General features: G+C 47.5%; 2 protein-coding genes across 4 annotated transcripts in view; one reads left to right on the top strand and one right to left on the bottom strand.

Annotated features, from left to right (window-relative positions):
- Positions 1-14843, top strand: part of NAT10 (N-acetyltransferase 10) — a 56388-nt gene that overhangs the window by 34619 nt on the left and 6926 nt on the right. The window lies entirely within an intron of this gene.
- ABTB2 (ankyrin repeat and BTB domain containing 2) overlaps positions 3240-14843 on the bottom strand; it is a 133389-nt gene continuing 121785 nt past the window's right edge. Inside the window, exons 9-17 of the mRNA XM_087742372.1 lie at positions 14199-14334; positions 12122-12348; positions 11137-11315; positions 9995-10100; positions 9786-9888; positions 9025-9115; positions 7167-7235; positions 6200-6313; positions 3240-4830 (exon numbers count right to left, since the gene is read on the bottom strand). Coding sequence (XP_087598498.1) covers positions 4633-4830; positions 6200-6313; positions 7167-7235; positions 9025-9115; positions 9786-9888; positions 9995-10100; positions 11137-11315; positions 12122-12348; positions 14199-14334 — 1223 coding nt within the window. The 3' untranslated portion in view covers positions 3240-4632. The remainder of the gene's footprint in view (positions 4831-6199; positions 6314-7166; positions 7236-9024; positions 9116-9785; positions 9889-9994; positions 10101-11136; positions 11316-12121; positions 12349-14198; positions 14335-14843) is intronic.

Below are 14843 nucleotides of genomic sequence, written 5' to 3'. Positions count from 1 at the left end.
CTCCTGTGCCCGTGAGCTTGTTGGCCTGCGGTGCTGGGGCTAATTGGAGGAAAATGGGAAAGCCACAAATAGGCGAGCAGCTCTCCGCAGGTGGCGGGGAGATGTGACCTAGTTGTCAGCGGAATCATCCCGCTTGCTTGGAGACCCGTGAGCCGTTTTGACAGCTGGGGGGAGCTGACCGCTGCGAGGTGTCTGGGAGGAGGGAACACCGGGGAAGCTGAGGCTCTTCCCTGCTGCCGTGAGCTGGCTGTCCTTTGGGAAGGCGTCCGTCTGAGGGTGAAGCGAGCTGTCTGGGAAGCAAAGGTTGGCCTGTTCGATAAGGGCAATGCGTAGAAGGGGCAGGAGGGAGCGTGTCTTTTCCGTTTGGCCATCGCGATATTGCCTTGGGAGTTTTTTTGCTTCCACAGCTGGATTTTTGTTTGACTGTGTCACGGCTCCTCTGTGTAGTCTCTGAATCACGAGCCCGTCTCTCGGTAAGGGCCCAAAACTCCTCGCGGCCCGCGCTTTCTGTTTGCAGGCACGTGAAGGCTGAGGGAGGAGCGAGGTGGTGAGGGACGCGGGTTGCCTTCTCCTGCCCGAGCTGAACGTGGAGACCGGAGCCTTGGGTGAAATCCCGTGCCCGGTGTAGCGAACTGCCCGTCCGTGAGTGCGGAGGTGCAGCAGGGAGCTCTGACCGCCCTGGGCAGGAGGGCAGTGCTCTGGCCGAGCGGCTCTGAACTGGCCTGCTCGTTTTCTAGTTACCAACAGCAGGAAAACAGCCGGCACTGACATGGCTCTGGCGCTGGGCGTTGCTGCTAGCGAGGCCTTATTCCCTGCTGCGCTGTGATTTTTCATCATATGACGGAACCCCTTTTTTTTCTGCCCCTCTTTTGCTTGAGCAAATAGCGCCAAGTGCAATATTCTCTTCTCTTTGCTGTGGATCAATGGATCCCTTATACTCGAAACCGCCCTTGGGGGAGGCAAATCTAGCTTTTGAGTCCTCTGCCACAGGCAGTGGCGACAGCCGCTTGCTGCCCCGTTCCTCGAGGGAGCTGCCACTCTCCTCTTTCCCCCTCGCGCCTCCGTGGCCGTCTCTGTTAGGGCAGGCGCAGGGAGCAACGGCTGGTTGCTTGGGCAGTGTTTGGCAAGGGCAAAGGGCCAGTTGGTAGCAGCGCTACGTTAGCCAGCGCTTGCCTGCTGTGCGAAGGCTTATTGTAAAGCAAAAAAGGTTTTATTTTAGCCTGGAAGTCATCAAGCATGGTCAGGCAGATGCGTGAGCTCTGTTTCTTTCCTCTGCTCCGTGAAATGATATAATTACGGCCAGCAAAGTTTTGTGCTTCCCCAAAGCTGGGCAAACTCTGCTGCGTTACTTTCTAGGACTCCAAGGGCAGCGCTGTATGAAATAGAGGCGGTGCGCAACTAGTTTCATAAGAAATTTCTATTTAATCATCTACTTTAAAAGTGCTCCAAAGGGAATCTTAGGTGTTTGTGTTCTATGATTCTGGAGAACAAGTCGGTGTTTGTACCGGCGGGCCTCCAAGCGTGCTGGTGCAATGGCACAACGCGAGGGAAAGCCCCCTCGCGCGTCATTCCCAGCAGGCTTCTCTCAGATGAGGGGAATCAAATGCTCAGAAACGCTTGTGACGGTAACTTCTTACAGACCTGGATTTCCAGCCTTGCTGCCCCGGGCAGACAGGCTGCGCCGTTCCCTTTATTGAGGTGTGTGGTGGGAAATTCAAGGAAAGAAACGATTAGGAAGAGATTCTCGGCGGCCAGGTACAGGTTCTGGCTGCGGTAATGGTTTCCTCTGAAACGTGCTCAGCGTCCTCGGGAAGCACGCGGGTCCTGCAGAGGTAGCACCGAATTCGGAGTTACAGCTCAGCCGTTAGCCCCAAACTCGGTAGGGGTCTGCAAGAGTGACGGGGTAAAGCTTGGGGGGGGGGGGAGGAGATATTTCTGAGTCAAATTCTTGCTCTGACAGCGGAATTAAACCCGATACTCCTTACCTCATAGCCACATAAATGCCCTTGCTTCCTATACTGTTGCACGCCTGACGTTGCGTGGCTGTCGTGTTCTGAAACGCTCCTTGCTCTGCCGTGAATCCTGCTGCGGCCACGGCGAAGCGCCGGCCGGAGCCCTTTTAGCCCTTTGGGTGCGGAAAGGAAGCCTTACCTGCTTTCTCACGTTTTATTTGCTAGCGTTTGGGAGGGAGCAAACTGGCTGCTTAACTTCTGAGGACTGCCTGAATGCCTCCGCTAATAGTTGCTTTAACCCTCGCTCTCTCTTCTGCTGCAGAGAAGAATCCTAGAATTCGGATTCTTCTTCGACATTACCATCTGCTGCTTTTTGATGGAAAGCAGGGAAACTTACTTCAGCTAGGGAAAAGGCAAGTTAATCTTACTACTTCCAAAAACTGTTTGAGCCTAGGAAGGGGAAATGAATGCCTCTTTATCCCTTGTTTTAAAGCCTAACATTAGGTGTATATATACCAAAACAAATATAAGATGCTGAAACTGCAACTGCCTTTTCCACAGAAGTGTCTTTAAATACGGTTTTTCTCGTTGTTAGAAGAGCAGAATAAATAACAGCAGCTGTGTATTTTAAAATTACGTTGTTAATAAAATCCTGGTACATTTACATAAATGGCAACATTAATGTACAATTAACAAAGCAGTGTAATATTACAGCAACAAAAGAAGACCTACATATTTGTACAGATAGCTGGAGCAGCTACTTGAAAATACTTTCCAAAATAAAGCCTTTTGTGGTATTTTTCAGGCAGACCAGTGATAATTTTGAAGCACCTGTATGGCTTTCTGGTAATAAATAGGGTTATTGAAGCTGGTGATCTTCAAAAGCGGATGTGTGCCCTGACCAAGCTGTCTGTCAGCTTGCTGAGCCTGGATTAAGCGTTCTTAGCCTGGCACGCAGTTTGCCTCTGATGTAAATCCTTTGAGAACGAGGTGATGTCAGATTTTGATGGATTTGTTGGGAGATGCTGTAGTTCGTTCTCCTTCCCTTCATCTACCTAAACCTCTGTCGTACTTTGGAGCTTGGGCCCAGCAGAGCCTCCTTCTTCCAGTGTGTTTAGTTACAGTATTAATTGTTGACTTTCTAAGCAGCAGTCGTTCTCCACTGAAAACTTGGCTTCCTCTTCTCCTTCACCCACCTATAACGAATCAAAGCGTCTTTAGTAAATGCTTTTGGTGGGTGCTAACGAAGATCAGTGGGAACAGCTGCAGGTCTTTCCTTAAAGCTACTGGTAAGAGCAAGGGCTGTGTTTTTACACAACTAACTGCCTGCCTACGGGTGGGATTATTTAAAATAAAAAACAACACACAGAAACATTGCTTCAGATGCAAAACTGTAGATTGAACTGTCTTCCTTTTAGTTCTCGGTCAGCTAGAAGGCGGCCCAGGACGAGTCCTTTTGGACCAGAAACATCTGCCAGCTGCAAACAAAGGAAAAATGTGAACCTTGGGCGTCTGAGTTGAGGCACCTTGTTTAAGTGCTGCCGCCTAAACGTTGGACTGCAGCCTACCTCTAGGAACCAGCCTGGTGCGGGCTGTGCCCAGTCCCCCCTGAGGTAGCAACATCATTCCGTGGACGAGGCTGTGGAAGCGGAGACTAGAGGTCGGAGCTGCTAATCCCAGCTAGCTCCAGAGAGAGAACAGACCAGCAAGCTGTAAGTTCGTACCTCAGGGTCTCAGGGAGACTTTCATTGCTATTTATGCTCTTGGGCAGGTTCTCGGCATAGGGCTAGCTCCTACTACACCTGAGTCTTTCAGAAAGCATCTTTTATGGTGTCAGGTCTCACAGATAATGTTCAGAAACGGGTTTTTAAGGTGAAAGTGATTGGGACTATCAAACCTCGATAGTGAAAGGGTAGACAGTCCTTTTTTCCCCTCCTCAAAATGGATCCAGATTCACAACTAGCAGAGTGAAACCGTATTAAAAAAATACAAACAAAACAATTCTCCCCTCCCTGCCCCAGCTCGGTTCTTCATATTAGGTTTAAAGAGTGAGTCATGTCAGGGTTAGTATTAGTTTCTACTCAGCTTTGAACACCTACAAAACCTCTCTCTCTCAAGGTGCAAACAGTTTGGGGGAAAACTTATGTCGGAGTCTTTTGACATGTGTAGACACTGGTGTTTATTACTGTAGGGAAGCAGTCTGGGTGCACCAGCCTTTGTGTTCAGGCAGGTGGCTCCTTGAATGGGCAGTGGTCCACACGATCGGAAAACTCCTTCTGTGCAGCCTTTGTACAAGTAAAACATCTATGCCTATCAGCTAGGTGGCCATTACAGTGTGTAGACGGACGCTTAAGACTACGTATTAGGTGTTGGGTCTAGGTGAATCGCCTCACTTCTCTACAGCCCTGCGTTGTGCTTGTTTAAATGGCAGCGTTGATCTCTTCGGTTCAGGTTCTTCCCTTGCATCCTCAGTTCTTGTTTGCGCTGTGACAGTAGTAGCACAGAGAAGCCAGCTCCCCCTCCGTCAGCGGGACGAGGCACAGCACCCTTGCCTAGGGGTTATCTGGTGTAGGGGACTTTCAGCAAGATCCAGAAGGCGAACGGGAAAGCCACGGCTTTCCCTGGCGACGCAGCCCCGTGCAGTTTGAACCAGCGCTCCTGCCACTGCCTCGTTCCCGCTTCACACCCTGGAGGTGACGTACACGGAGTGCAGGCGGCCGGCCAGGGCTGTCTGCAAGTCCCGCAGAGGGTCCAGGCCCTGCACTTTGCTGTTCCTGCCGTAGATCAGCTGCTTGAACGAGTCCTGCTCTAGAAGAGAGCTCATGTGTTTGAGGAAGAAGCCTTCACAAAAGGAGGCGAGTTCAGGTGCGTTGTGAATCTGCAGGAGAGAGGAAGATAAGTTAGTCTTTTCTGTATGTCACAGACCTGAAGGACATGCTCTTCTCATTTCTAATGCTTTTCCCCTTTAATGGTTTCTAAGACAGAAAAAGGACGCTAATAACAGTGGAAAAGCACTGAAGGTAGGACCAGTGATGGCTGATAATTCCTTTCGGTGCATTTGCAGGCACAGGCGTGAGCAGGGAGGCATCCAAGCTTTTTTTAATTCCTTCCCCTGCTGGCCTGCAGTTGGCAGGGCCGCTGGCCTCCGCTCCAGCCTCTTCCTCTCGCAGGAGCAGAGCAGCTGGCTGACGAAGTGGCCGAGGTACCTGCTTAGCTGCGCAGGCGGGGAGCTCGTGGGCCGCAGCGTAAAACACTGCGCTGCCAGATGGTGTGCGCAGCTCACGGCAATAAGAATACGGTTCACGGGATGCGAGCCTAACTCCTAGATGAAGGAGCCGAGTGTAGGAAAATAGGGCTGTTACGCTTGTAAAACGTGCGGGCTGTGATCTGGTTCCCTTTGCTTCCGAACCAGTGGGGGAAGCTCAGTAATAGGAGAACAATGAAACTCAAGTTCGTTATTAAGCAGCACTGTGCACACCCACCCCCCCATTTCAGGGAACTTTGTGCACGTAGGAAAAGGACTAAAGGCCAGTAGGGAACGCTCCCTTCCCCCTCTCTCCCACTGCATACAGTTAAATTTTAGGTCCTGAAAGAAACCAGCCTGGCATCCATGGAAAAAAAAGGGCCCAAGCGTGAGAGTCAAGAATCGAAATGGATCAGTGCAACACTACACACACAGTAAACATGCACATCGTTACCAGCCCTTTGCGTAGTCTTTCTGCTTGTCTTTAAGGGATTTGACCCTGCAAAATTCCAGGAGTGGCAGCGTTTCTCCACGATTTAATTGATAACGTGGATTATATGCCACAGAGGTGAATATCTATGTCACACAACCGAGGATATGCTAGTTCTGGAGCTGTAAAGAATGTGTTTTAGCAGGAGGAGTGCTAGGAGAGGGTTTACTTCTTAGTTGCTGTACGATGATCAATTGCCCCTGCTGCTCTGGGGATCTGAATCTCTTAGGCTTTGCTGGCTGATGTTGCTGTACCAGCCTGCTAAGCCACCTCTCTCCTGCTCTGTAGGGATCTTGGCCTCAATTTCATACGCGATTGCTTTGGACAAGAGAACTCACTAGGGCTGTGTAGGACTTTACAGACGGGAACCTGAATACACCTCGCTTGTGGCTGCGGTTGGGGTAGAGTTCCCAGCATAGCAGGTGCCTGTTGTATTTAGTTACCAAAACGAGACCGCGGAAAGCATGTGTGCCGCTTCATTGTGATCCTTAAATCGAGCGGTTTGGCATTTACCTTTGCATATTTATAGATGTTAACAGAGTTCTCCATGCTGATCGTCTGGGCACAGAGGATTTCACAGTGTCGCTGGAGGCCATCCAGTTGAAACAGGCTGGCAGCCGACAACAGCTATCAGGACAAGAGAGAAGCTATGTGAGATCACGAGCCTTGAAAGGCTTTTAGAGCAGGGAAACGGACAGAACTGATGATTTCCTCTCCGAACGATCTCCAATTCCCTGTTTTAATGGCTGAGCCCTCATGAAAGAGCAGAAAGGCCACTCGATGCCTAGCTAAAGCGACAGACAGATTTCCCCTCCTAGCAAAGGCTTGCTCCTCCTGCAGGAAATGCGTTTCTGCTACCTTCTGTCACCGTGACGTACGAGCTCTAGGCTGCTCAAAGCCCCCTTTCCTCTCCTCAAAAAATAGAACAGTTGTGCGTAGTCTTTAGCTTCAAGCTTTAATTCCACCAGACTACTAGTGACTGAGCAGCGTTACTGTGAAGGGGCCTATTTGTAATGCAGAAGTGCTCTCAGGCCAGTCTTTGCAGTACCATCAGCTGCTTGAAATCAGTCGCTTCTCTGCAATCTCCAGCCCCTTGGTGTCTGGCCTGCTTTGCACCAGAGCCTTTGGATCAGCTGCACCTTTTCCGTGCCCCACCAAAAGTGCAGCACAGCCGCTCTCTTCTCCCAGGACAGAGAGGCCGTGGAGGCTTCCACCCAGCTCTGGCTACCAAAAGCACTGTCATGATTTCCCTCCCTGCCGCCGCCTCCCCCTCGCCCCCCCCCCAGCATCTCATGGACATAATAAAACATAATTGGTAGTTTTTATTTCCAAGCAATGGTGTTTTGAAACTTTTAAGCTCATTTCAAAGTGTTAAGTATACTCCTGGATTGGAAGCTTGCTGTTAGCTCCTGGATTTTGCCTTTCAAGCTGCATTTATGCCCCAGCGCACTTGGCAAGACTTAGAAGAAAACACTCTCACCTCTAAGATATCAGCGGTGGGAATTTCCATAGATTCTGTTCCTCCATAGTATAAATACTGCATCAGCATCTGAAATGGGAAGAGGGCCAGGCATGAAGCTGTTATCACTGAAGTCACAAGGGGCTGTGCATGGCTGTGCTCCCCTTCCCGAGCAGACGGGAATCGCGTGGTATTCTGGCTCTCGCCTCCGCTCCTGGCTTTTTTTCCTAGTCTTGCAAATCTGCTGCTTTCTAATATCTTTTCTTCCTCGGGCTCTGAAAAGGGCCCTGTTGAGGATTTTAGGCCGAGGGTGATGGTGTGTCTCCGAGCAACACGGATGTCCTTGTAAAGCGGTTCCTCGGATCCGGTTTTGTAAAGCCTTGCAGGCTGGTCACACGCAGAGCTGCCAGCTAGCTGGAGCACCGAAACTGCCACGCCGTGAGCATCTGTGTCTCGGGGACCTCCCAGCCACTTGCCTCCCCTGCTGTGCTTCTAATCAGCTTCCAGCCCCCCGTCAGGGCCAGAGGAAAAGGCCTAATTGTTTGCAGGGAGAGCAAGAGGCAGCTTCTGCTCTTTGATCTACATGTGCGCACCCCCAGCTAAACCAGGACTGCCTTATCTAGGGGACGACTAGATTGGGTGTTGGAAAGAGAAGTTGTTCCTGGGTGCTGTGTAAGGAGGTGTGGGGATTGCATGCTGTGCTTACCATTTCTAACAGTAGCGGTGACAAAACTAAGCTGCTACTTTTAACGTTGCCTTATTTGTTTAATGGAATTACAGAAGAGCAAAGCTGCTTTCAGCAGAGCCCGGAGCGGAATGTAGCTCAGCATCCTCCACGCACCATCACTGAGATTGCTGTGCAATGCCATCCTCTCCTTAACTCGCCTGATTTTATTTACCATCAAATTGTTTAATTCTGTGAAGTATTTCACCGTTTTAATTCTTTTTGACTTGCCGCTCTCTCCAGTGAAGCAGAAGTTTATCTTTAGAAACCTTTTGATGTAAAAATGTTGCTAAGGAGGCTTGTTTCAACGTGCCTTTTCTGTCACGGCCTGAGCTGCAAAATTGGGATGTCATCTATTCAACACAAAACTGGGATAGCCCCTTTCAAGTAGAACAAGGATGTTCTCGTGGTCAACTTCATTCCCTCTGCGGGCGATGACGGTACTGCTGACCAACAGCTTTGCTGGTTTGTTTGCTTATAAGAAAAGGAAAAGCCTTAACCCCGTAGTGAGACAGTTATACAACCTATGCTGCGCTTCAGAGTTCCCCGCTCTGTACCTTTCTTCCAGCTTTGAAATGCAGATCTGGAAAGCCGGAATAACTTACCTATCGCATTTCACTGACTTGTTTTTTCCCTTGGGTGTGTGTTGAGTAACCTATTTTCTCTCCATCATGAATGATTCTCCCTTAGGTCCATGAAATACGGAAAAATCATAAAAGCAAAGTGCAATTCTCTATTTTGAGCCTTGCTTGAAAGGGACACCATTGATTTCTGATCATCTGATTTGAATTGATGTGAAGCCTGGCAGTCCACCTGCTGTAAATAAGTTTACTTTTTGCTTAGCACAGCATGAAAATGGTGCCTTAGAAAGTATGAAAATGGTGTCTTAAAAGTACCAAATTACTTTCAGTAGAAGGTTAGTTTCTTCTGCTTCAGCTGCCTAGTAAGAAAATAAGAATATAGGCTGGAGGTTAAGGTTGGTCCTAGCTGAAGACTTTTGACAAAGATCAAAATGCTCCTGAACTGCAGGTGTGTTGAAATGAACTCCATCTCTACTTGTAAATTCCCTATGATATTAAGCCTTGGCCCTCTTAGCTTCCAAGTATGTGAGGAGATGAAAAGAGTAAAGAAAGGCAGAGTAAGTGACATACATACCTTGAAAATATTGTATTTCATGTCGCTGATTTCAACAGTCTTGCTGCCGTGGCTGTCGTGTTCTGTTTTATTGGTCATTAGCGTCTTAAACCTGAGAATGGTTTTAATACATTTCTGTATTAGTGCTTCACATACTCATTACCTATTGACAAACAGCCTCAGCAAGGGAAAAATAAAGATCCTTCCTTGTTCTTGTTTGCAAATTGGAAATTGAAACATTTCTTTCAATTTAATGGCAATTAGTTTAGAACTCCAGGGACAACTTAACCTGTAAATTGCTTGGGCCTGGTCCAATCCCACCCTATAATAGTTGCAAAACACTGTTACTATGCCAATAACAGAGAAAGAAAGTAGTAACTGCAAGTGTTCCAGGTCGGGGTGAGATTCCCAGGAAATCTGGAGCAAGCGTAGCTCTAGCTAGCAAACTGGGAGAGGGGGAACGGAAAGGCAGTGAATGGCTGGATAGGTACACTCCCACTACTGCACAGGCTTTTAGGGATGATTACTGGTTAGTTTATCTCAATAGAGCTCTGGGAATCTCTTAACACATACTAGGAGTAGCTAGAATACCTCATCTTGACTCTCCTACTACTCTTAAGAGTAGCAGAGAAGATGTGGCTTAGTCCTGCAGACCTGAATTACGGTCTGTAGTTGTCTCCTTAGCAGCTGCCTGACTGCAGTGAACGACAGAGCCAGTCACACAAATGAGATACTAAAGGGCTAAACCTTCCTTTAACGCTGAGCTGTGGAAAGCAACTCACCTGTTAGATGCAGTAACCAGCAGGACTTTGTGTGCATAAAAGAGCTTTCCTTCTACTAAGAAAGTTACATCAGACATTTCTTTATTGTTTAGGAAGTGAGGATCTGTTAGGGTAAGAAAAAAAAAGAGGGTGAATATTTTTTGAAACTGTGGATGTTTTTAAAAAACAAAAAACCCCCAAGAACTGCACTGTTCAGGTGAGCATCTTACCCAGCCGAGCTGGCAGTGTCTTTCGGATTTCAGGAATGCTGGGTATCGGACTGCTGCCGTAGCAGTGGGTGAAGATGGATGCAAGCTGCTGATTGATGGAATCATTCTGTAAGGAGGATGGAACAGGTATCATCAATCGGCACTTCGTATTGAGCAGGTTTCAGACGTGCTGTAACAGTTCACTTATAGAAACTGCACTCTACAAAAATAACCTCCAAACAGAGGGACAAGAGCATCACCTGTCCAGGTATGCTCCGGCAGAATGCTCTCAGCAACAGTTTACAGGCCAACCTCTGTCGAGGGAAAAAGAGTCCCTCAGCAAAAGCTCATCCTTCCACTTGCTCCCTGACAGGTAAGCCCGCAAGCGTGTTCTCAGCAAGATTTGATCCGTGATATTGGCTCACTGTCAGATACCAAGTTCTGGTTCCTAGTTTGCAATTGGTTTTAGTTAGCCAGCGTTACCTCTTGCTTTTAATTTAAAGGACAGTTACAGCGTATGTTGTAGCGACCAATTACGGAGGTATCAAGAGGTGTAAATACTCCTCAGCTTCCCCTGCCCGGGTGTTTCAAATGTGTCCCGTCTACAGGCAGAAGGCAGGCACCCCCCTCCTAACACAAAGGGCAACAGCCTCTGGGAAGAGAACATGGCAGAGACTGGGTGAACTTATCTGCAGAGTGGGACAGCTAAACTATATACCATGGATCCAATCCCTTCTAGGCATGCCTTGAAAAGCAAGGAAAAAAGAGTCACAGGTGACCTTTAAATAGAAGGAAAAAGTAGAAGGAAAACGTTGCTGAACAAAAGCAGTGTTGAGAAAACTCCTAGAGGATACAGCTGAGAGAACCTGCATTGCCCAGTACCGTATTGACAACTCTTCCTCTCACATTCATGTGATTTCAAAAGGCAGTTGCTGAACGGGACTTGAACAGAACAGCTTTCACTTCTATTGAAATTAATGTCTTTACTGTCAGGGCTGCTTTTGTGGGCTGTATATGAATTTAGATAAATGCTATCGGGGCCATTTTCATACCATAACTCATGAGGGACTTTGCGTAGGCCATCACTTGTTCTTGCGCACTACCTCGTACAATAGCAAAAAACAAGCGCTTAGTTTTGTAACAGTATCAAAATCAATAATTACTTTGCTGGTTTTGAGGATATCAAACATGAGCTGCAACCCTTCATTAACCAGTTCTTCATTATAGTCCTCTTCCTTAATGGTGACAAATTCCCGTAAGAGGGTCTGTACCACCGAGTAGCGAGACTGGTAGAAGGTTGTCCGTAGTGACTCGATCCACACGTGGAGCTTCCACGGGACTCCTGTAGCCCCGGCAAAAAGGCAAAAAAAGGCAAAAAGGACAGTGAGAGGGGATGATTTGCTGAAGTAGAGTAGATAGTTCTGCTGCTATTACTAACACGTAGCAGCCCTGAAGTAGATCTTTACATACATCCTAACAGCAGATACATTTTTGTCTTGATATTAAAGATGACTGAACTGGGTCATTGACAGATTCAGTGACTTGTCTACAACAGCAAAGGGTTGGTACCAGGACTGTAAGTTGAACTTTCTGCTGATCGCTAAGGACGAGAGGCTCCCTGTTGTGTATTTAGCTTCCTGATTAGTCAGAACTACAAAATAAATTTGAACTGAACGTGTAAGAATAGCTAAGCCTACGGAAACATGTGGTATGAGGTCTTTTCTCCTGGTTACCTGTAACAGTCTAGACACACAAGCTTCAACGCTTCTCTTTTCTACCTTTAGATCAAGTCTGTTCGTTCACCTTAAACCATTTAATCTCTGATGTTATCTTTGTTTTTGAGACCAGCCTCTTTAACACAGAAGTTTGGCTGTCACAGTATCTGACGAAGAGACATGCCCCTTACTTTTGACACGTGGGAACAGACCATCCAGCCAAAAGCAAGGGACGTCCTAGATCAGTGGGAAGCTGAAAAAATTTGTGAGGAGCCTTAAACACTTTTTTTATTAAATTAGACAGCTAGTTCCCACAAGTCTGGGATAGCTTTGTGGTTGGGGTTGCAGATTCCTCTCCAAGTGAAAGGGGCAGAGGAAAAAGCTTTTCACACCTTAAATGTACACAATGCTTAAAATAAAGAAAACACCTTACCAAGCGCCCTGAGCTCCATGGTGATGTCTACGTAGCCGTGCTCAGCACTGTAATACATGGCCTCCTGCAGAGCCTTCATCCTTGTTTTACACAGCCTGACTTGCCCCTCGCTGGAGCTGCCCTGGCTGGAGGTGTCGCTCTCCACTCCCTCAGCTAAAATCTCCTCCAGCGAGAGGACATCTCCCTTGAGTTGCTGCGGCTGGGTCAGGAGCTTGCGCAGAACGTTCCTGAGGAGGAAGAAGAGATACCGCTTATTAATAAATGAAATATCAACAATTCAGACAGGACTATGGTGATTTGGGTTTGGGGGTCTGGCTTAGTAAATAATAATTTCCTTCCAAGAGACAGAGAGCTGGCAGATATGGAGCAGCATTTAAAGCACTCCTCCTTCCCTTTCCCACAGGCTACAACTTGATGCCCTGGTAGCAAGGGCAAAAGAATGGAACGTGCTCCTGTACTTTCAGATTTCGGAGTGTTAGGGTAAACTGTTTTTTATTGCAGTCTATACTTTGGCAATAGAAGCATGCTTCCTTCTGCCAGCCCTGAGTGCGGTAACATCTTAAGCTCTGAAGTACGATTTACCAGAGAGCGTCTGTTAGAACCCTTGCTGTTTTCCCAAATGACCATCTTCAAGCACTGTTACGTTGTTTTAGTCAGACTCGCTTCCTGTATCAGTAAATAGAAACCATAAAAAAATGATAGTTGTGCCTCACTAAATCCAGGGAGAATGTTTTTGGTTTGGAATTTCACACAGCAGTTGCAAGAAAGAGGCTTTCTTGTTTGTGTCCAGCCACTTTAGAAAGCTTGCATCATTGGTGTCCTACAGACAGCTGGAGCCATCTGCAGCAGACATTCCCCCTCCCGGCAAGTCCACCCGAGCACTCACTATGACACCGAACTGCCACTAGCTGGTGCTCTCTTTGCACCCACCCTACTCAGTATGACTAAAAAAATGTTAATTTTGTGCTTTAGGATCCCCCTGCCCTAGCCGAGTGGAGAATAAGCCTTAAATTTCAGAGTTTGCACGGTTAGATGTTGCAGAAGATTGTGGGAGGAGAACAGAACTGGGAACAGAACAGCGTTTGTGTAGTTTTGCACTGTAGATAACTGCATTAGGCCGTTCCAGCTTTGCGGAGTTTGGGCCTCATTTGAGCTTGGGATATTTTCTGTGGTGTATCCAGATGTGCGATGTACCTGGAGGTGCAGCTTTGGCACCAGTGAAGCACAGCTGTGTTCAAGCAAGGTAGTTACTATTTCATGTGCTACTGGAAGGGCCAGCTCTATGACCCTGGGGATATCTCTCAGCCCATCTACGTGGGCGGTTTCAGGGCTGTTTTAATTGGCTTGTTAGGCTAACATTTTTTTCTGGGAACAGAAGGATTTCTGAATAATTTTGTTAAGTAATGTCTTATTTCTTAATAACTACCCTGAAAACAGGGTCGGAAAGCCCAGGCTGGCTTTTCAGCATTTTAGTGACTGATCTCTTGGTCGGCCATCCAAAAACCAGAGATGCAGTCGACCAAATTCCGCTGCAGATTACTTTTGCCACCTTGATGTGATTAGATTCTGTCTCAGACCATGAACCACAATCTCATAACCTACCTATACGTGGAACTTACTTAGTCTGCTCATGTATGGCCTAGAACCAGCTCCTACTCACTCTTAGTGCTGCAGAGGTAGACCAGCAAGTGAGAGAATAAGAGAGAGCAAACAAAGATCTTTCTGTTGTATTTTGTGCTTTTGACTAAAATATAATCCCTTTCTTTTATCAAAGTTACAGTTGCTGGATAATCAAAGTCTTGCATCATTTTTTCCTCAAAGGGATGTAACAGAGAGCAACTACCAGTTTAAAGAATCTTTCCGTTCCCCAGAGTGCTCAAAAGCCACTACCTACATCGGAATCAGAACAGCCTGAGAAACTGTGCTGCACTAAAAAATGAGGAGAGTCTTAACACCATCTTCTGAACTGCACACCCAAGGATTTGGGAATAAGGCATGAACGTAAAGTCCCACAGGAATACCTGCAGTGAGAGCCTTAGGCAAAAAAAACCTGTTCTGAACATGAAGGGAGCTTTACCTGTGCCCGTGTGCAGCTGAGTGACTGAAGCAATTCATATCTTCATGAAGCGATGAAGACATACCGTTGACTTCCAGCATACTCAAGAGTGGGTCGGCGCCCCTGCTTAGCAATAAGCTGACCAACTCGTAGTTCCCTAGGAGAAAATTGACAGAAAAAGAATGATGATTCCGTGGCTACTACCTCTTTGAACGCATATAACATAGGGACTGGTAACAGACAGACTGTACCAGCAACTTTCATGCTACCAACCAAGGCCTTCAGAGCATCCTGCAAGCATGCATTAGGCTTCGTAGCATGATAAAAGTTATAGTTGCTGAATAATGAAAGTTATATGAGAGAGAAACTGAGTCACAAAGCACTTAAATTGCCTAATAATGCACAACCAGCTAGAGGCAGAATGAAAAGAGAATTAAACTGGTCTGGCGCTTTCAATACACACCAGTAGAGGTGTACGCAACCAGTTTAGCTAGGGTCAGTCTGGGCTGTTCAGTTGGCGGGGGAGGTTAACAGAGAAGGCCGGATGGGAGCTGCTCTACGCCGCGTTTGCTGAGCACAGCTTCCCAAAACCCCCCTGCAGACAAGTGTATCGCTGCAGTCCACGTTCAGCCAGGCTTCCTTTCCACCGTCTCCATCGGATGTAGT

This window comes from Nipponia nippon, unplaced genomic scaffold (assembly GCF_047370975.1).
Source record: "Nipponia nippon isolate SJK-2023a ecotype South Korea unplaced genomic scaffold, ASM4737097v1 scaffold_10, whole genome shotgun sequence".
Classification (NCBI taxonomy): Eukaryota; Metazoa; Chordata; class Aves; order Pelecaniformes; family Threskiornithidae; genus Nipponia; species Nipponia nippon.
This window is presented reverse-complemented; position numbering and strand designations above follow the sequence as displayed.